The sequence below is a fragment of the Dromiciops gliroides genome, chromosome 4 (assembly GCF_019393635.1).
Source record: "Dromiciops gliroides isolate mDroGli1 chromosome 4, mDroGli1.pri, whole genome shotgun sequence".
NCBI lineage: Eukaryota > Metazoa > Chordata > Mammalia > Microbiotheria > Microbiotheriidae > Dromiciops > Dromiciops gliroides.
Genome location: NC_057864.1, coordinates 179996035 through 180017911, shown reverse-complemented (window position 1 = coordinate 180017911; position 21877 = coordinate 179996035). Strand labels below are relative to the sequence as shown.

Sequence of the window (21877 nt, the reverse complement as noted above, 5' to 3'; positions counted from 1 at the left end):
TGTATGTACCCTGTGGTCTGTAGTTTGCTCCTCTTATGTTGGATGTCTCATAGGCTCTGCTGGTCACTCCCCCAACCTGGACCTCTCCTGTCCATACTAAGAAAGATCCTGTTGTGTTGACAGATTCAGAGAGCTGTTCCAATAGAGAGTGACAGAGATGGTCTTGGTGTGGTAGCAGATGCTACAGTTGTTGGGGAGTGGAAGCAGGATGTCATCGATCCTCTTGTCAGAACTGTGAATGGGGACTCTGCTCCCATACAATCTCTTGAGGACTTCAGACCTTACCCAAAGTCAGAGGATGCTGGAATCCACCAATGTGATCTGTGCACATATTCGACACCATTTCCCTCAGACCAGAAACAAATTGCTCAGCTTACTACAGAATAGTTTCTACCACTTTATTCTGATGAGGGGATCACAAGCCACAGGATTTTAAAGTGCGTGAGATTCACTGGCAACAAAGCCACACTGACATCAAGCCCCTCTGCCCCATTCTAGATAATAGAAAGGAAATTCAAATGGACATTGTGGGTGGAAGAGAATACTAAGGATGCAAGAAGGATTGAATGAGAGAAGAGGGATAAAACTTAGTGGCTTTGAAAACCAGAGAAAGCCTGAAAGAAATGTGGAAGAGCTCCTTCCTTCCTGAACACATCACAAAAACCATAGCCCAGCCCTTCTTCTTGGCCAGCATATGGCTGCAAAGATCTAGAGTTTAGCCCCCGAAAAAACCCACTCCCAAAACAAAAAAGTTGAGCTGTTCAGGCTTTCTGAACTGATGCCAAATGTCTCTGGTTTTCCCCTCTAATCTATGAGCAATTCAGTGCCCATAGCAGTTTGTGGCTGTGGGAAAGGGAGCATTCCCTTCACACAGCAGGAGTAGACTTCAGAATCACCGTGGAGGCTGGCTGACTAAACAGCTGGCCCCTGCCAAGAGCCGGCTGGGAATGTCTGAGGGGCAGCTGGAGATGGGGGTGAGAAAAGGGGGCAGATGGCCAGCTGAATTGGCTGGGAAACTTATTTGAACACCCTAATGGAAAGGATGGTAGCCCTTGGCTAACATGACCAGAAAGAACTCCACCCCAACCTCACATGACACGCCTTAAGGGTATGAGGACAGGAAGAGAATGGTCAGGCCAGATCAAGGAGAAAGGCACTTACTCCCTACAGAGAGAGGGGGAAGCCTCGCACCCTTGTTCTAGACACTCCCTAGGCCAGTCTGGACTTGCCCATGTCCTTTCCACCTAAGCACAGGCACTCCCCAGTTCCCTGCCAACTCAGCAAACCTGCCAGCCACAGATCTTCCTGGTTGGCCCCATTCTCACCGTGACAAGATCCCTCTGTCAACACAGCTACTCTAAGCTCCTCAGGGGAATTGGATGCAAGGAAAGCCACCTCCCTCTCCTCAGAAACTAGGTTTGGGGTGGGATCCCAGAGACCACAGCTTAATCCCAATACCCGCCCATAACTTCAGGTCTTCTAAAGGAAATAGTTAAAGTGCTTTGCTGGAAAGTTTCCCTAGAGAGGGCCCAGCTGCCTCGAGGCTTCAAAGTGGCCCAAGGTCCAGTGGCCCCCCATGCATGCATTGCCAGTTTATAATTACATGTATGGTCATCTCTACACACATGCATGTTCAGCCCCCAGCCCACCCCGCTATATACCTACTAATACCAAACAGAAGGTGCCAGAGTTAGGAAAGCAAATTACATCTGCATCCTGTGTGTCCTACTCCCCTACCCCCAACCTGCAACTGTGCCTTTTCACCCTGAAGGGATACTTAACATCGGCCCCTTTAATCTGGTGGGGGGGGAAGGGAAGGAAGCTAGAACAAAATAAGTACCCAAGAGACACAGACACACTCTCTCTCTCTCTCTCTCTCTCTCTCTCTCTCTCTCTCTCTCTCTCTCTCTCTCTCTCTCTCTCTCTCTCTCTCTCTCTCTCTCTCTCTCTCGCGCGCGCGCGCGCGCACACACACACACCCTCCTTCCTCCCACTCTCTAACATTTCAGCAGCATGACATCTCCAAGGGCCTGACAGGTGGTGAAGGAGGTAGCAGGGGACCTTACGCTCCTTCCTGCACATCTGAAAACACCAGTCCATCTGCATGGACAAAATCTTCTTCAAAGGCTCCTGTCCCTCAAGCCCTGAGATCTTAACTCCTGCCTTTAGCACGGTTCTCCTTCCCTGAACAGTGAGGAGAGAGAACACAGTCCCTTTCACTTTAGCCAAATTAGTCAAAGTAGCAATAGTTTATGTTTTCCTTTGCAACTTCTGACTAGTGGTCAGATTTAGCAAACCTCTGCCACTGGGCAACGGGAAAGTTAAGGAGGAGTGAGAAGACCCATCCCCCTACTTAGATCCAATCTGTACTGTCACGATACACTTTGTCATGAACTCCCATTCCAATGACTCTGGTCCTTCAGCCCATTCGCTGCTACCACCCTTCCCAGGTTCTACTGTCAGAGATGGTGTCAGGCACCTAACTATATGAAGGACCTTGCTTTAAGGATAGAAGATAAGAAGGTGTCTTTGCTGACTTTCTAGTGCCCACAGATACTGCCCTAGGTCTGGCCCCCAGCATAGAGAGCTAACAGGAAACCAAGTTATCAGATATCAGCCCCTAACCTTTATGGTTTGCCTCTGAGCTGAGAGGACACACTACCCCACCTCCCTGCCTTTGTCTCTCTCTCTCTTTCCTGAGAACCCAAGCCCTAAATGCCCCTAGATTTCACTCTGAGACAAAGAACTTCTCCCCCACTGCCCATAGCCTAGGCTTCACTACAAAGGGGGTAAGAAGAGAGGGTTTCTGGGTATAGGAGACAGTGCAGGAGACTGAAGCAGCCATGATGTGAGCACAAAAGCAGAGACAGCGCTGCTAGAGGCACTGGAGGTTGGGGCACAGGAAGACTAGAGGACATCTGTCTCCCTCTCGATCCCCACATACTTGAGGGCATCAGCTTGGCTGTACCTGTCAAGGAAGGAAGAGAGGAGTTTGGTTAACACCAGGACTTTAAAAAAACAAAAAACACTAGGACTTTTGTGCTTGACAAGACAAAGCCCCTAATCTTCTTTTCCTTTCCATCTTCAATCACCAGCCGTTTCGCTTCGCTAAGGGTTCTTCTAAGGAAAAGCATGAGCACTCAAACCAAAAAGGGAACAGGGCCATGATCTCTCCAGCCTGGCCCTCAGTCCCTTCAGACTCCTCTCCCAAGCTATGAAGGACACCTCTATTAACAGCCTCACCTGTAATCAAAGAAGAGTTCTTCCCCAGCCTGAATTGCTCTTTTAGCAAAGATTCCAATCCGATGATCTCCATTCACCATCACCACTGAAATAAAACAAACCAAAGGCTATTCCTTTGGCTCTTGGCTAGCCTCAGGCCAATCCCTCTAGCTTTTCAGTGAGATACAGGGGCATTTTCTCACTCTCTCTGTCTTCAAGTTCTGCATATGGTTCCTTAAAGTGAAGACTGATCCTACAGTCTAATCTTAGGCACTTCTCCAAGTTAAGAAGTGGCCAATGAAGGTATCTGTTCTCAAGTGTCCTTAGACTTGCCTAGAATTCAACCTGTCCCACAATTTACCCGATAACCTTACCTTTGGCATAGCAATTGGGATTCACTGAGTGGTTCGCAAATCGAATTTTATTTCCTTTCCGGGTGGCATCCACCACAAAATCTGTAGGACATAAACAAAAACAAATCATGGGTTCATCATTCTGTCCTCTGTAGAGAGAACAATCCTTAGGGCCGTTTATGTTTAGGTCTCAAGTAACTTCCCCAAAGCAGCAGAAATTCAGGTTCAATGGGAATTCCATACGGAGGTGCGCCTCTCAGGGTGGAAGAAGGCATCCTACCTTTTCTGGAACCCTTTCTGGGTTACTGCCTTTCTCACTTTAAATCCCTGAGACCCTTATTGATGGTAGGGAGGTTTCTACTGTGTGTAATCATAGCCATAATCAGGTGCTGGTACCATACACACAATTGGGGAAACATTTGTTTCAACCAGAGCTGGTGAGATTTGGCATTGGTGCTATACCAACTGAATCATCTCAAGACCCTTTCCCAACCTGCTCCCTGTGAGAGTTTAGTGGGTAGGTCTATGACCAAATAGAAGCAGGGACTGTGAAGGAGAAGGGCTGGACCAACACCACTAAGGATCAGTGGTGACAAGGTCTCATACCATTATTGAGGTTGAAGAGAAAGCTGGACATGTACTTGTCATAGACTTTTCCCCGCCGGTCAGCCTCGTCCTGAGAGATAAGCTAGTGATGGGAAGAGTGAAAAATGAGGATGTAAACTGGGATGCCTATGCAGGAGAGCCCCTCCTCAGTGAAGAAGGTGGCCAGGATGCACACAAGGAACTTGAATCCTAGAGAACACAAGGAGCTATTGCTTAGGGTGATTCGGTTCCCCACCCAGGCCAGCTAACAGCAAAATTAATTAACCTATCTGACACCTCCCACCACTTCTGCTTATGAATTGGGTTGCTTGGGAGTTGATGAACACTGTTTGATGAACAGTGGTTTGTTTCAGGGCTGCAGATGGTTCACTGGAATCCCTAAGAGAGGCCACATGAGAGCTAAGCTGAGACATTTAGGGAGTAATTCACAGCTGCCCAACCCACAGAAAAATTAGGGGGTGTTGTGAGAATTTGAGTCAAACCTGCAGGGCTCACCTCACCACAATATTCAGAAATGAATTCATTCTTCTGTACAGACTCCTTGATGAAAGTGCCCCATCCAGCCACATCTGAGGGGGCCAGCAACAGGTGCTAGGGAGGAGGCAATCAAACCTCAGGATACATGTCAGGCATTGTAAGGAAGGGCAGGGGGTTGTGACATAGGGGACAGTACTGGACAACTGTCGAAAGGATTTGAAAGACAAAAACCTATCCTATTCCATGTGGGGGACAAGGAGGAAGAGCAGACAAAACATAAGGGGAGTGAGTTCTTTTACCCCACAATGGGTAGGGGGAGTGGTATCTTTAGTTCTGAAGCCACAGGAATGTACTGCCATTTGTGGAGCAGAAACAGAAGGAATAAGCAAGACTCCACCGCCCCGTTCCCCTCAGTTTAGTCTGCTGTCTCTGAATGATTCCCCGCTTTGGAAGAAAGGAGATAGAGAGAACAGATGGCTTTCAACATTCAGCTCCTGAGGTACAAGATGCTCCAGGGAGTTGAGAAAGGGAAGCTTTAAGAAACCATTTAGTCTCTACCCCCATGCAACCCCCAGCCCCTGAAGTGTCAGCCCAGGGAGCCCACACCTTCTTAAGACCACGCTGGATGCTGCAATTCTTGCAGGAGACCACCTTGCAGTCCCAATGCTCTGAGGCCCCACAGGTGAGACACAAGTCGGGGTCACATTCCCGAACAGCGAGGTAGCAGGGACACTGTTTGGTGTTACACTGGGTCTTGCAGCGGCAGCCTGGGAAGCGGTTTTGACCTGGGAGGGGCAATGGAAAAGCTGCTGGGGTCAGGGTCAGCCAGGTCACTGGATAAATCCTGAGAAATCATGGCCCTCTTTAGAGTTGTGGTGAGAGTGCGTGGTTTGCAGAGCAGCAGTGAGGCGAATGGAATGGGTCTGAGGATGCTGTGGGAAGAAGGGTCTATTCCCCATTCCAATATCCATTCCACAAAATAGCTTGGCCAAGAGAAGAAAACGTGTAGCCCAGTGGAAAGATTACTGGAGCTGGAGTTAGAGGACATGTGTTTAAAATCCAGCACTGCTACTTACCTACCTATGTAACCTTGTATATGGCCCTTCTTCCTGAGTAACAGCTGTATTCCTCAATTATAAAATAAGGGGAGTCCAATGATATCATTTCTCAGTTCTATGATCTAGCATCTATGTGTGGGACAATACAAAGGAAACTGGGTTTGGAGTAAGAGGCCCTGAGTTCAAACCCTGGCTCTGCACTTATAACCTGAATGACCTTGAGTGAATAATTTTTACCTCTCTGAGCCTCAGTTTCCTCATCTGTAAAATGAAAGAATTGACCTCAGAGACCCTGAAGGTCCTTCTAGCCCATAATCCACGATTCAGTGACTTAGACCTCCCTGAGCCAATGCCTAAGGGGGGGTGTGCTGTTAGTTCATTCCTCTGAACCATCTCCCCCACTGCTTGTGAGGACTGGGAAGGGGGCCATATACCTTGGAAAGAGCACAATCAGTGCTCCTCACTGGCAAATCCCTGCCTGAAGAGCAAGTATCATTTTGACAGCACCATGTTTGTGCTCAACACCCCTGTCTCCTCCACCTACTGCTCTACTCAGAATGATCTGCTGTGGCTAAGATGTGTATCTTTTGTGGGTAGAAGGTACTCATATCTCCAACTGCCTGGCCTCCAAGCTCTGCAGGCTCTGGCTTTGATATCTATCAATCAGCCCATTGTGGTCAGAACTGATGGTAAACTACGCCAACAAGGGACAGGGTGGTGGAGGGGAAAAAGCACTGGGAGGAGAGGTAAGGGGAAGGGCTATGCAAGCAAGCTATCTTCCCTCCCTTGCCCACCCTCCACTTTGTGCTGTCACCACATCCCTGTCTCCTACCAGATTATGCTGAAATGAGTTTAATTTTAATTAGACTGTAAATGCACAGATTTGAAATTAATTTTTTAAATGCCTGTGAAAACAGCAAGACCCCCAGATGGGGGGTTGTGAGATACAAGAAGTCCAGAGTCCCCACGTTACCAGGGGAGGGCAGGCAAGTACCACAGAGCCACAAACTCAAGGCTTTCCAGTGACTTTCAGTTCCTTGTTGAGCCCAGGCAGAATGCCTGCCATATGACCAATACTGAATGTGAGAGGGTCCAGAGGCAGCTCAGAGAGCATGAAAAGGAGAAAAGGAAGGGACCAGTGGGAGTGTGTGCAGTGCAGGCTTACAGTCTGGGTTGCACTGGCAGAACTTCTCACAGAAATTCTGGGTCATGATGCAGGGGCAGGTGCTGTCGCAGGGACGGTCTGGATGGTCACAGGGTTGGTAGTTGTACACCTGTGTGGCGGAGTTATCTAGGAGACAGGGAATAGGCCAGTAACACAGCTGTGACTATGCTTGCTGCCCCCCTTCCCAGTTCCCAACATCCTAATGCAAAGAGACTGGGGCAGCTACAGCCCTGGAGAATTCAACTTAACTCAATAAACATGTTAAACACCAGCTAAGTGTGCAAGGCACAGTGCTAGGGATACAAAGAGCAAAGCTAAAATAGCTCCTGCTCTCAAGGAATTTGCATTCCATTGTATGCCCCGAGGTAAGAAGAAACCAAAAGAAAGGGTGACTGGGGGGGGGGGGGGGAAGGGAAGAGGAGACAAAGAACTACAGAGCATCTATTGAAAAATGAGAGCTAGACCCTGGCAGGTACTACCCCACCACTGAGACAAAGGCCACAGCACCAACTCCTAAAAGCAAGGCCGTGGCCTTCTCAACTGCAGCAAGAGGCTGAGCTGCACTGCTCAGGGTCTACAAGTGCAGCTGCCTAAGGGGTGATGTGGGTGGGTGGCCACATGAGAGGCTGATGACTGAACTGATGGAAGAAGGCTGAGAGACAACATACCTTTCTTGAGCTGAATCTTCCTGCAGTGTGCAGCCCAGAGCCTGGAAGAAAAGAAAAAGATAGGAGTAGGGTCTGGGCCATGGGCCTGGGGGGGCTCTGCAGATGCAGCTGAACAAAACACAACCTACTCTGAGAGGCTGTGGTTTGACAACTAGGAGCTCCCTGTGAAAATCAGACACAAGGCCTGGGCTCCACCACATGAAAACTAGAGACCTTGATTTAGCCTCTGCTGACTGAAGATTAAAAAAAGCAAGATAAAACCAAAACCTTCTGTCTCCTTCATTTTTTATGCTAGTAACTCCCTTTGTGGGGAATGGAAACAAAGCTGGAAAGTGGGAAGGGTTCCAAATCAAGAGGCAGAAGGGGAGAATGTGTAGGAACTTCTGCCCTATGGAGTGCCCTGCTAGCCATTATGAGAGTGCTTACTTTAAGGGAAAGAAGCTGAGAGACAGTATAATAGAAAAAAATACTGGACTTAAGAGTCCAAATAGCTGGGGTTTGAATCCTGGCTCAACATTCACTTAGCTGTGTGACCATAGGTAAATCACTTCACCTTTCTGAACCTCAGATTCCTAATCTGTAAAATGGGGCTAATAATATATTTGCACTACTTACCTCATAGTGTTATTGGGAGGAAAGTGTTCTGTACAGCTTAGTGCTGGAGAAATGTGGGTTAGTCTTATTTCTTCCATACCCAGAACTGTTTGCTTCTACTGGGTAATGGTCATCAATCAGGGCACCAAGACAGAAAGAACATTTAAAAGAAGATTCCAATTCTAGGCAAATGCTAGAAGACAGTGCTATTATACAATCCAGGAAGAAAACAACAAAAGTTGCCAAAATCCAAGAAAGAGAATGCACTATGGACAGAGTTGAGGAGGGGCTGAATTGGTAACTGATCATCCAGCTAGGAGGGACTAGGGGAACAGAGCCAGCTCCTGCCGCCTCATTGGCTAAGAGTTTAAATGTGAAGCCAGGCCTACCTAGTAAAGCCTAGAGAGTACCAGTGAGGAAGGACTTGGAGAGGCGGAGGAACTGCTCCAAGGCCCCAGGGAACATGTGCACGCTCTCCTAGTTGTACAATCCTAACTGACTGAGAACATGCCGCTTTTCCTGACTGTGGGGAGGAACACATATGGGAAGTCCAAGGGGAGGCCCAAGCATAGGGAGCAGAAAGGAAAGATACCCATCCCAGCCACAAAAAGTGCTTTGTTCAACCCTTGCCTGTGTTTTCTTTTCTTCTTCTGCGAGGGGTTCATGAGCTCATTTGTTGGCAACTTCAGGATAAGTGACTCTTTGACTGCAAACTGAAAGACCTGGAAGAGAAATCCAACAGGCCCCATCACTCTCCCTCCGGCCGAGTGGCCAGACAAAGGGCCGCAGCTGGTAGCTGGCTCTAGAGGGTTCAGAGGCAGCTGGCTTCACTGCCCCCTGGGGGTCCCAATTGCTTGGGACATGAGGTCACATGGCTTTACAGTTTAATTCTCCAGCTGGTGTCCTGACTGGGAGGGAGCACTACTGACCACAGGCATGCCTGCCTGATCACTGGCTTTCCCCTAGGGGGAATTGCTCCAACTGAGCAATGTTTTGGGGGGGAGTTTTCTTGGACCCTAAACTCTCCCCCTGCAAATGCCTCTCCTCACCTAGGTAGCAGCTTTACAAAATGATTCTGGCCTTAGAACAAGGGGCTGGTATTCAAAGCAGTACCTGGCTCTGAGCACACGCCCCCTCTGTTGGAGGAAAGAGGTAGAATCAGACCATGCTACCACTGGAAGATATCTTAGCAATCATCTAGTCTATCATTTAGTGAAAAAAGGAACTGAGGCTCAGAGAGGGAGAGTCACTAGTTCTCACCTTTTCCTGGGGTCACAAAATGATTTAGTTGGTAGGAACATCAGAGGTCACCTACTCCAAACTCCTCATTTCATAGAAACTGAGGTCCAGAGAGCAGAAGCTCCTTTTCTAAAGTCACACAGCTAGTTAGTGACAGAACTGAGACCAGAACTCAGGTCTCCTCAGGCCTACTCTGGAGCTTTGTCAACTCTAACACATTACCTTAATATCCGATTAGCTTTGGTAGGCCATCATCCCAAACTATGACCTTTGTGAGTGATAAACTCCAGATTAGAGATGGAGAAGGGATTTTGAGTATGTGAACCCACTACTCATTAAATAAAGGAATTAGGAAGAAGATACCAACTAGGTATTTCCAAAAGATAAGGAACCATAACTTTGGACCCTGTTTCTTCCTTTGTAGTCCAGTTGACCAGCATAGGATGGGTACCTATCTTCCTAATCTTCCCCAGTCTTCCTGAATCCCAACCATTAGTAGCTGCTACCACAACTATGTTTGAGGATGCTATGGAGCATGGCGTATGCCACAGCCCTACTCAAGGGGAAACAGGGAAAACCAAAGAGAGCAATCTGTGAAAGGAAACAGCTGAGGGGGTTGATGGGGCAAGGGGACAAGAAGCAGTCTAAATGAAAAGTCCCTTAGCTACTGTCTAGAATGACCCAGAAAGAGCTCTCAGGACAGTTTCTAAAGCCAACGATAAGGTGATTTCAGCAATATTTCAGGAAGGTTAGGGTAGCTTGGTAGGGACTGTTTGAGTGCAAAGATGTAAGACAGAAAGGAGGTATGAGTGCAGAGCAGATTCCTCAGGCATCCTTCAGGACTTGCACAGATGGTATCTGTCCAGGCCCTCTGCCTTAGGACAACCTGTGGGTCCATAAGACCTTGTCTAGGAGGTGAAAGGGCCAGTGGCCCTCTATTCTCATCTGCGCTCATCAGGGTAAATGAAGTAAGTATTCTTTGAAAGAAGTGCTTCAAAAAAAAAAAAAAAGAGTGCTTCAAAGAGAAAACGAAGAAAACAAGGCAGATGAGAATTCAAAGCTATAGCAGGAGGCTGGATGAACATGATCTAGAGAAGGGTACATGGGCTTTCACATGAACCAGGCCATTCCCAGGGAGCATGAAGGGGGACCCTCTAAGGAGGAAGCAGCTTTCTGTGTGATATCTAATACTGATAAAAAAAAAAATCTAATATTGATTCCAGGAAGAAACAATGAGTTCTGGAAGTTGTAACTCCCTGTTGGAGAATGCCGAGGAAGCCCTATGTCAACCTGATGTGAACAGTCAGAAGGCATGTTGTCTTCAGTTGGTCAATGAGCATTTAAGTACCTACCATGTGCTACTCACTACGCAAAGTGCAATAAAAAAAGAAAGGCATGGGGGCAGCTAGGTGGCGCAGTGGTTAAAGCACCGGCCCTGAATTCAGGAGTTCCTGAGTTCAAATCCGGCCTCAGACACTTGACACTTACTAGCTGTGTGACCCTGGGCAAGTCACTTAACCCTCATTGCCCCGCAAAAAAAAAAAAAAAAAAAAAAAAAAAAAACAAAAAAAAAAAAAAAAGAAAGGCAAAAGACAGTCTCTGCCTTAGAGGAGCCCACAGTCTAATGGAAATGGAAGTTGGGGTAGGGGGTGTCAAAGAACTTTCCTAAGCTCACACCAAGGCAGAACTCAAACTCCAGTCCTCTGGCCCCAGAGTTGGTACACTTTCCATTGCCACCTCCCCAAAACATGTCTTCCTGGGGCATTTATCTAGGATATGAAAGAGAACCTCTGAAATCTCATCAAACCTAACAACCAATATCAACTTCTGATGATTCACATGGAGACAAAGGATACTGCCAGAAGGAACTCAGGAGGCATCTTTATAGATTATGTCTCAGGGCAGAGTCAGGGGTTTTCTTCAGTGTTGCTGACTGAAGACTTGAGGAAAGAAAGGCCTATATAAGAAGCGAATGGTTGGTTAAGAAGATGGTGATGGACAAATGAGATTTAAATTTCTAGACTAGGGCTAAAGATATATTAATGACAGGCTCATGGTTAGGCTTCAAATGCATCTAATGAGAGCCAATAAAATATATATCTGCCTAGAGAACTTTGGACTCATCAAGAAGGCTTTAAGTAAAAAATAGATAGGGAGAGAGAAAAATGCCTAAATACATACATTAAATCTGATACCACAGAAAGCAGACAGAGTAAAGGAAGAAGAGCAGAAGGGCCTAATAATTCCTAAGAGCCCAAAAGAAAGAACAGAATATTTTTCATAGCCTTGGTTGTATTGACAAAACTTCTTGAACTGTGGGTTATGACTCCTTATGTGGTCTTATAATTGAATGTGGGGGTAATGAAAAATTTGGCAACAGTCAAAGGTTACATAATACCTATTTTATATACCTATATACCCAAGGTGGCATAAAAATGTCTCTGGTGAAAAAGGGTCATGAGTAGAAAAAGTTTAAGAAGCCTTGGAATAGACAGAGTTGCACAGAGTATAGATAAAAATGAACTAAAAATTTTAAAGCAATGAGATAAATATGATCTTATATGCATCACTAAGACTTGATGGGATGCAGCTCATAATTAAAAGGGTATACTTTATTCAAAAGGAACAGATTAGACAGTAGAGGCGGTAGAGCTGCATGGAATATCAAGAAGATATAATCACGTGAGGAAATCTATTAAGGGGTGGCAGAACATAGTCAAGATGACTGTATGAGTTCCGACAGAAGAAGAAACAGCAGCAATACTATGATAGAATATACTACACATCCCCCAGCTAAGCATGGGCGATGAGTCCCAGGCGGAAGTTGCGGAGAAGCAAATTTTCTTCAATATAAGGAAACACTTTCTGACAATGAGCTGTCCAAAAATAGAATGGGCTACCTCAAAAGAAAGTAAGATTCCCATGGGTGGAGGTCTTCAAGTAGATGCTGAATGACCACTACTGAATATGAGATAAAGGGGATTCCCATTTCAGTACAGGTTGGATTAGATGATCTCTGAGGTCCCTTCCAACTCCCAAGATTGTGTGACTCTATAACGCTATACGTACAGACTCTGAGATAACACCTGAAGGAATCTTTCTCTGGACACTCTGTCCTAGTACACAGCCTGGGGGCTGGCTGGCTGGCTGGCTAGACAGACTCACTTATTGCTCTTTTTCTCCATTGTCAGACGGTACCTGCTTGCACGTTTTAGTTCCCAGGAGCCTGGCTATTGAACAGAAGTTGTTGAAGTAGGTACCATGGAACACTCTGAAGAGGGACTCCTCAGCCCCAGTCCATTCCACGGGTTCTAAGGGTGCTTCCACTACACAGAGCTGAGGTGGGGCAGGGCTGGCCTTCTGTTTGGTGGGTGTCTGGCATCGAGAGTTGGCCTCTGGAACAGGAAGAGAGGAAGAAAAAAGGAAGCAAAATGGAAAGTTAGGGGAAATGCCATATAATCTCAGCATCTTTATCCTCTTACCAAGGAGATAGACTAGTAAGGAACAAAAGTGCTTCCTGTGTATAGCGATACTTAATGGTAAATCTCCAAAAGTCAGTATTTTCCCCAAATGAATTGATATACTTGAGGGTAACCAGGAATTTTCTGGGCAGGCTATATAATGAGGGCTCACACATTCTCTGTTTGGTTACCCATTTCATAAGGTTGTTGTGAATAAAGTACTTTATAAACCTTAAAGCTTTATATAATTGTGTTCTTATTACTGGCAATAATAACATTACCAATCCCCATGTTGCAAATACAAACTGCCAAATATCCTTGAGAATTCGACAGATAACTTGAACTAGAACTGGAGCCTCATCATAAATAAAGCTGTTGCCCACAACTGCCTGGATTTATAGAATACTGACCAATACAATTTTTTTTTTTTTTAGTGAGGCAGTTGGGCTTAAGTGACTTGCCCAGGGTCACACAGCTAGTAAGTGTTAAGTGTCTGAGGCCGGATTTGAACTCAGGTACTCCCGAATCCAGGGCTGGTGCTTTATCCACTGCGCCACCTAGCTGCCCCTGCCCCTCCCAATACTTTTAATCACTGATAAAAGCAATCATTTCATGTGCCTGGACGATATAAGTCTGCCTAACATTAAACATAAAAGAAGAGCAGGAGAGTCATTTTTGTTCTCAGACCATTTTTACCTAAAATCTGTAGAACAGAATATGAGAAGGATAACATCACTAGTAATACTAAGGAAAGGAAGTAAAAGTGTATTATAAGTCCCCAATCTGCTCCTTTTACCTGAAGAGCTGGAGGCCCAGTCATTTCCTGTGTCCCTGTCACTGTCCCCTTCTTTTGTCTCAGTCACAGCAGAGGTGGAAGTGTTGGAGGAGGAAGCATTGATCACCTGGTGCCGACGTCTTCGACGGCCAGCACACTTGGAGCGTGGATTGTGGAGCATTGCATATTCCTTTGCTCCTTCCTGCAAGGGACACAGTGTAGATATGAAATAAGACCTTTTAATGATAGCTTTTCTGCCTTTTCCTAAAATGCTGTGGGCCCTCTGTCCTAATACATACAACTAATCACTTCAATTCACACATTTAAGTGCACTCTAGTGTTTTCTTTTCTTTTTCTTTTTTGCAGGGCAGAGGGTTAAGTGACTTGCCCAAAGTCACACAGCTAGTAAGTGTCAAGTGTCTGAGGCTGGATTTGAACTCAGATCCTTCTGAATCCAAGGCTGGTGTTTTATCCACTGTGCCAACTGGTCATTTTTTATAGATCTATACACACACATATACTATAGAGTATATAATAGAGTATTAATAGAGTAATATTCAGAGTATATATAATATACTATCTATAGAGTATATAGAGTAATAATACTGTTTTTAAATAAGCATAACAGCCTTGTCTGCTTCATGGACTGCTATGGCCAAAAGGAATTCATCTCTTCTGGGCCAAACCCTTGGGGACCCTTTCTGTATTAATTGCTGGCCCCTAGACCGAAAGCAGTTTGTCAATAGGTTTATATTAAAAGCCATTCTTTGGTGTAATCTGCCAAAGCTTGTCCTCTTTGGCAAAGGCTTGGGGGGAGCCTAGGTCATCTCCACACTGTGGTACTGGAACAGGACTTTTTGAACTGTCCCTTGGCTGGCTGTATAAACTTAGGCAGCATTCAGTTTATAATCAGATTGTATTCCAAAAGCTCATTTGTAAGTCAGATGTTTGGATATAAAAAGGCATTTTCCCATAGAAGCAATCTTAAAAATGCTATAGCCTCTGGTTTCCAGGCCAGCCAACAAAATCCTCTTTAATCTATAATGTTACTGATGGAAATAGTCTGAGTTTGGGGTTCTGGAAATTGGCTCATATAGAACAAGGGAAGAAGTCTGTTTTGTTTTTTTCCTGATGCAAGGCCAATCCTAGGCAAAATTTTGAAAAAAGGGTTTGGTTCCTCTCCCTTTTACATCTAGCTCCCCTACCTCCTGTCGTCCCTTTTCCCTTGGCCTTCAATGCCTTCATCCTTTTCTAAGTCTCCCCACTCAAGTGTCCCTTACTTTGATGGGAAGGGGGTGGGCAAGTGCCACAGACTGCATCCTGAACCACATTAAAATGCAACTGGGAAATGGTTAACAAAATAAAACCACAATAAAACATAGATAATATTACATCCTAAAACTAAGTCAATATGTGGCCCAGAGGGATCTTTATGTACAGATTAGTGGCCTTTATTGATTCTGTTTCTATCTAAGTTTGACACCACTGACCTGGGGCATAAAAAAGCCAAGCCCATGAAGGATCAGTGCCTCTCAGACTTGGTGGATGTCCACTGTTGTGTGAGTCATTATATCCACCTGACTCAACAAACCCTGTAAAAATGTTTATTTATGGAAATCAGGGGGGCTATTACTCCCTAAAACAGTGCTATAGCTTTTCTACACTACTGCTGAGCAAATTTCTTTTTTTGTTAAGCATTAGATGGTCTACAAGTATCTCATTTCATTTCAATCCCAAACCCGAGTCAGGCCTGGCCTACAACATTTGGTGTTAATTAGCAAGGCTGGATTGCAAAGAACTCATGGTTTAAGTGGGGAAAGGGTAATGGGGAGAAAGTGGGGCCTTTGGTGAAGGAATGGCCTTCAAATAGGAGCCTGTCACTCTATGACTGCCTTGTGCAAGCCCTCTCAATGGGACAAAAAGAGGATCCCAAAAGGATTAGCCCAATATGTGATAAAGACGGTGACTAACAGTGATAAGGAAAACATTCCTATGCTTATTCTTAAAATTTCTTGAAAAACTGGATCACTTATATAAGAAAGTCAAAGTAAATAGCCCCTATGTGTTTGAGCAACTAGAGGCATCGAGAAGCAGCTGATGGATTTACTAACAGCATAAGAAATAAGGACAACCCTGGTATGGGGTAAAGACCAACAGGCTATGGGACCTGAAGTCACTCTAGAAAATGTTCTGAATACCACTGAGTTCAGGGCTATAATGGAAAAATGGGAATGGAAGGGGAAATGAGAACTAAGAATCTGTCTTGGTAGTATGAAAAGCCTTGGGGTAACCCTACTACCTCTACAAGTAGCTTAATCATCCTGATGAGTCACTGGAACAATGGCTAAGGCACACACTGTTCACTGGAACCAATTTGGAGCATTTCCCTTGGATAGTGTTATATCTGTTTGGAGAGCTCAAAATGACATTTTTGCAAAGCCAGTTAAATTGGAGGCCCTGGATGGAGACCTTCCCTTGTCTCATTTTAGGTGGCAATGATGGAAATTCTTCATACCTGGCCCCATAAAGATAAGTTCCTATCAAAGCTGATTCTGCAAAGTAGGACTAAAAGGGAGGATATGAAATTTCTAAAAGAGATGGGCTTGGTAGATTAGATCTATATCACTTCCCTGCAGCTTGTCCATGCCTTATGATCAGCCTGCACTGATGGGGCCTATCTTTGGGATTTTGCTATGAGTTTGCCCTTTTACACATATGGGCCAGGATAGAACAACTGGTGAAATCTGGAGACTGAGACAGCTGCAGTGGTCATGTGGGCTCTTGTAAATAGGTGTTCCAGGGGTGGCAGAAGGCACAGTGCTCACTAACATTAGGTGGGTAGAGACTTATGACACCTTCCTCCCATAAGGGTCTTTGGGTGTAGCTCCCAAAGCAGAGTTGATAAGACATTCACTTGCCAGCCTATAGGGGGTGCAAGTAAAATTTTACCATAATATACAGTACTAGGGCCTTCTCTCATCTCATTGATACCTAAATTATCTCCTAAAACCTGTGTCCCATTTTGAATATAAAGGGCAAATGAACATCAACGGCCAGGTTAATTTCATACCAGGAGACCACCAATGCCTCTATTAGGCTATTTAGGCTTCCATGGGAAGTTCTGGAGGACAGGCCACGGAGGAAAGAGCTTCATGAGTTCCTAGGATTTGGTATATGTATGGCCACTATGACAACTTCTGTGCCATTTAGACATGCCAATTTTTGCTATTACCTGAATCATCTTTCTTTAGTTAATATCAATCAATCAAGATAAAGGAAGCTGAAATAATTCATCACGCCAATTTTCCTTATAACCCCACACTGACGGTGGGGAAAGCAAATGACACTTCCTGGCTTACAGTGAACTTTAGGGAGCTGACAGAGTTGGCAGCTGAGGTCTTCCTTCCTAAGGGCATTGGTGATAACACTAATTAGGTCAGACCAGGCGGCAGGGACTTAAATCTGATGGTGGCCCATAGGAAGGACAAATGCAGGATGTCAATCCAAAGAAAATCCAGGGTACAGGCAACTCAGTCAAGTTTTGGGAAATACAGCAGATAGGGAGAATTTTGATGATTCCAGACACTATCCAAACAAATTATCAACAGCAGCTTCACCAATCTGAAACACTGTTAAGTAGTTGTGAAAAATGTTAATTGATTGATTGATTTTTTTTTTTTTTTTGCGGGGCAATGGGGGTTAATTGACTTGCCCAAGGTCACAAAGCTAGTAAGTGTTAAGTGTCTGAGGCCGGATTTGAACTCAGGTACTCCTGAATCCAGGGCCGGTGCTTTAACCACTGCGCCATCTAGCTGCCCCCCGATTGATTGATTTTTTAAAAAGTCCAGAGGCTTATTGATTCTTTAGATTTTGGAGAAATCACATTCCTCACCTGGACATCCTGATGACCCCAATTTGCTGAGTCACCTTAAAATCTGCCCTTTTGAGTGGGGTGCAAAACAGGCTACAGCGTTGGAATAAAAATTCTAAAATAGGAAATCCAGCAGTCTCTTCTGCTGGGCCCTTAGAACCCCATGGAAACCCATGTTTTTGGAGGTTTTAGTCTATAAAGATCAGGCTAAGTGAAGGTAGCTAGACCAATCAACTGTTAGGCTCCTGTGACTGAAAGCTCCATGCAGTAGGCAACCGGTACTTTGAAAAATACTTCTGAAAAGCAGTTCCTAACTTGCTAAGTCCCAACTGTTACCGAATGGATGATGCAGAGTCATACCATTACCATTTGTCCAGTTACCTATCATGAGTTGGACGATGGAAGATGGTACCTCTAAAGTTGGGTAGGAAGTCCTCTATTGACAAATGAAAATGGGAATTGGCACCTTCAGGAAAAGGTTGCAATTGTGAAAAAGGCTGAGGCCTCTAGTTCTACCCCCAGTACCCTGTTTTCTTCCCTAGCTCAATGGGCATGGCTCCTTAAGAACATTCTGAGAGAAGCATGAATATACTGGACTTCATGGATAATGAATCTGGCAAGTCTTCCAAGTGAGCTAAGCCTCATGGCTGGTGAGGGAGGAAGCCTTGAGGAATGAGACAGGTAAGATCTTCATCTATAATAATTCCTGGATGGTGGCCATGGGTCTGGTCAAGTGGTCTGGGGCTGGAGAGAACAAAATTGAACAACAAAAAGCTCTCTCATTCAAGGTCAGGACGAGTAAAGGAATTCTGATAATTCCTTTGCATAGTTGTTTGTGAGATATGTTCATATTCATGAAAAACATTATATGCCCTCTGCTGAATTAAACAAAATGATGCCATGTTGTGGTAGGTTAGAGACCATATGATCCCCTGAGGATGAGGCAGCTATGTTTGCTCAATAAGGCTCTTTGTGTCAGGCAGAGTACCCACCTATTCTATGTGGGCCTCAACCTGCCTCCAAATGGTAAATTGGGTCTTCACAAAAGATACACCCCTGTTATGCAACAGCTTCATCATCATATCCCTGTCTACTGAGGTTGGGTATCTCACCTCCCAGAAGCTATTCCATGAATTGCTGCTATCCTGGAAAGGGAGAGGCCTCTCTGGTCCAGTGAATTTTTGGATCCAGCTTCTAGAATGTCTTACCCAATAAGGACAGACTGTTTTTGATTGATCCTCTCTAGCCCTTCCTTATTTTACCTCTGGAACAGCTATAAAAGCCCTCTTCTTAACCCCCACCCCCTGCCCCAAGAGCTCCATAAACTCTGAGGGAAAGGCTCAGACTTCTTCCCAGAAAGGGGTTGGGGTAGTACTGGTAGGAGTTGCCTTGCTCTCTAATGACACAGGGGAGATGAAACTATAATAACTATGATGAATGAGTATTTAAAGGAAAAGTGATCTCCTAGCTTATTGGGTAGCAATCCTGCATCCCTGGATGAAAGTGAGAGTCCTTACACAGCTCCCATAGAAGGGAACAGTCTTGGGGGCAGCTAGGTGGCACAGTGGATAAAGCACTGGCCCTGGATTCAGGAGGACCTGAGTTCAAATCTGGCCTCAGACACTTGACACTTACTACCTGTGTGACCATGGGCAAGTCACTTAAACCCCATTGCCCTGCCAAAAGAAAAAAAAAGAAAAGAAAAAAAAGAAAGCAGTCTCTCAGCAGAAGAGTCTAAAGGGACAAATATTTGGTTATCACCCTCTCCAGGAGGCTCCCAAGGAGGTAACAGTCCTGGCCTATGGGCTGGGGGATACTGAGAGGTTGGTGGTATAAGGTAAATCTTGGTATTGATTCTTATATTGAAAGAGGTCAGCGAGATGGTAGTGACCTCTTCTCTACCTTACTAAAGATGACCCTAACCATGACAAGAATTAGCAACTGTGCCATCATCTTCTCTGTGGTTCTGATGTTCCTGGTGCTGTTCATTCTGTTATTCCATTAGGAGAACTCCTTCATACTACCTCTAACATAATCTACCACATGACAGATCCAGGACATGGTGCTTCTAAAGGAGGGGATGAAGTCTTGGCTATCTGGTCTTTGTTCCCTATGTTTAGTTTCCTGGATATTGCATTCTTTTAGGGGATCATCACACTGCTTGCTTCCTACCCCCCACCTCCTATCTTTCTATTTTTGTTTTAAGCTCTTATTGCAGGCTTCTCGGATTCCCGAAGTCCATTTAAGTGCTGGAATGTCTTTTAGTAGATATTTAGGACTTTGTCATGAAGGAGTACCATATAGACTAGGCAAGTTTTTTCCTTAAAAGGCAAGAAAGTAAGGGGCAGCTAGGTGGGGCAGTAGAAAGAGCACTGGCCCTGGATTCAGGAGGACCTGAGTTCAAATCTGGCCTCAGACACTTAACACATACTAGCTGTGTGACCCTGGGCAAGTCACTTAACCCCAATTGCCTCACCAAAAAAAAAAAAAAAAAGCAAGAAAGTAGTCCAGGGAGTTAAAGCTATTTCTGGATGCCTAGACCATAAAAAAGGTCAATCCATGAGGAGTCAGAACCCTTCAGATATGGTGGATGTGCCACTCTTGTATGAGTCACCACACACCCACCAAACCCTGCCGACAAGATGAGTTTTTGTTTTGTTTTGGTGGGACAATGAGAGTTAAGTGACTTGCCCAGGGGTCACACAGCTAGTAAGTATCAAGTGTCTGAGGCTGAATTTGAACTCAGGTCCTCCTGAATCCAGGGCCAGTGCTTTATCCACTGAGCCACCTAGCTGCCCCCAAGATAAGTTTCTTTATAGAGATGAGGGGGACTACATCTATCTGAACCAGCCCTCCATCCTAACCGAGTATCCTTTTCAAGGCACTGTTAAGTAAATTTCATTACTGTTAAGTATTGGATGGTCTGCAAGTCTCATTCCATTCCAATCCCAAGCCTGAACCCTGGGACTAGAGTGAGCCAGGCCCAGACTACAATACCCTTCTAGAGGTATTGACATTATAAAAAAAATGTTTTTAATCATATTTCTATTGATACCTTGTGGTTTTTACATCATATTCATTTTTAATACCTTTCCCTCTTTCCATCCTAGTAAATATATAACAAAGATTTTAAAAAGAAAAAAAGCTGTTCAGCAAAAAATAACCAACACAGCAATTGTATCTGACAGTATATGCAGCATTATACAACCACTGTCCTCCACCTCTGTCCAGAAGGGAAGGAGATGAATTTACAATTAGAAGTTTACGTTTTGGGGCAGCTAGATGGCACAGTGGATAGAGCACTGGCCCTGGAGTCAGGAGTACCTGAGTTCAAATCCAGCCTCAGACACTTAACACTTACTAGCTGCGTGACCCTGGGCAAGTCACTTAACCCCAATTGCCTCACTAAAAAAAAAAAAAGTACGTTTTTAAAAGACAATATTTGTTACAATACTTGTTAGCTCAAATAAATTTCTAATTTAGCAATGTAAAGAAGTGAAGTAAAAAAACTTTCAGCTATGAGTGGAAAGAGTTAAGTCCACCCAAAGGTTAGCACTGCCAAGGAGTCTGTTCATAGAGGCAGCTTTGCTAAAACATTTCTATTTTGACAGGTTCACATATTTAGTAGAAGTAAAAGGGACATTAGAAATCATATCATCTAACCCTCTCATGTTACAGATACTGAAATGAAGACAAGTGAGGTTAAGTGACTTGTTTGTCAAACATCTAATTAGCGTAGAAGCTGGGATCTGAATCCAAGTTTCCTAAACACTCTTTGTCCTCCTTGCTGCTATGACACATTTCCTTTTCTCAACTTCTGAACCCACAGGTTCTTTAAAAAGCTTCAGTTTTTTTCACCATAGTTTTTATAGCTGCAGCATTATAGACTCCAACAGTGAAAAAATGACTAGCACTAACCATTTTTACAGGTCTGTTTGCTAGTTAGGAAATGCTGACAATTACAATGATACCACAACTTCTCCTTTGGAATTGTCTTAAGAGCTGGTGAATGGGTCATATAAGAAAATAATTTTCAATGATCAAACTCCAATAGGTCTGTGATCTCATAAATCTGGATGTTTCCCCCACTGATGAAAATCACAACCTATCCCTGTGTGCCCATGCTGTGTTGTGACTCCTGTTCACATCTTCACATAAGATCAACACAGAGGGTCTACCTCATGTTCTAGAGATCTTTCTCCTTCCTTCTAAAATCTTGAGGATACCAGTAGAGTGAAAGGAGCATTGGACTTGGAGTCAGGAACTTGAGTTCAAGTCCAGTCTCAGACACTATGTAGCTGTGTGACTGTGGGCAAGTCACTTAATCTGTTTGCCTCAGTGTCCTTAACTGTAAAATGGCGATAATACTAGCACCTACTTCACAGGGT

The 21877-nt window shown here is 44.8% G+C and overlaps 1 protein-coding gene across 2 annotated transcripts in view; it reads right to left on the bottom strand.

Annotated features, from left to right (window-relative positions):
* Positions 1-374: 374 nt before the first annotated feature.
* Positions 375-21877, bottom strand: part of EZH1 (enhancer of zeste 1 polycomb repressive complex 2 subunit) — a 44047-nt gene continuing 22544 nt past the window's right edge. For both annotated transcript variants that reach the window (XM_044000795.1, XM_044000796.1), the window contains exons 11-21: positions 13640-13820; positions 12581-12777; positions 8774-8865; positions 7550-7590; positions 6882-7007; positions 5265-5443; positions 4677-4772; positions 4182-4263; positions 3597-3677; positions 3244-3328; positions 375-2968 (exon numbers count right to left, since the gene is read on the bottom strand). In XM_044000795.1, coding sequence (XP_043856730.1) covers positions 2908-2968; positions 3244-3328; positions 3597-3677; positions 4182-4263; positions 4677-4772; positions 5265-5443; positions 6882-7007; positions 7550-7590; positions 8774-8865; positions 12581-12777; positions 13640-13820 — 1221 coding nt within the window. In that variant the 3' untranslated portion in view covers positions 375-2907. The remainder of the gene's footprint in view (positions 2969-3243; positions 3329-3596; positions 3678-4181; positions 4264-4676; positions 4773-5264; positions 5444-6881; positions 7008-7549; positions 7591-8773; positions 8866-12580; positions 12778-13639; positions 13821-21877) is intronic.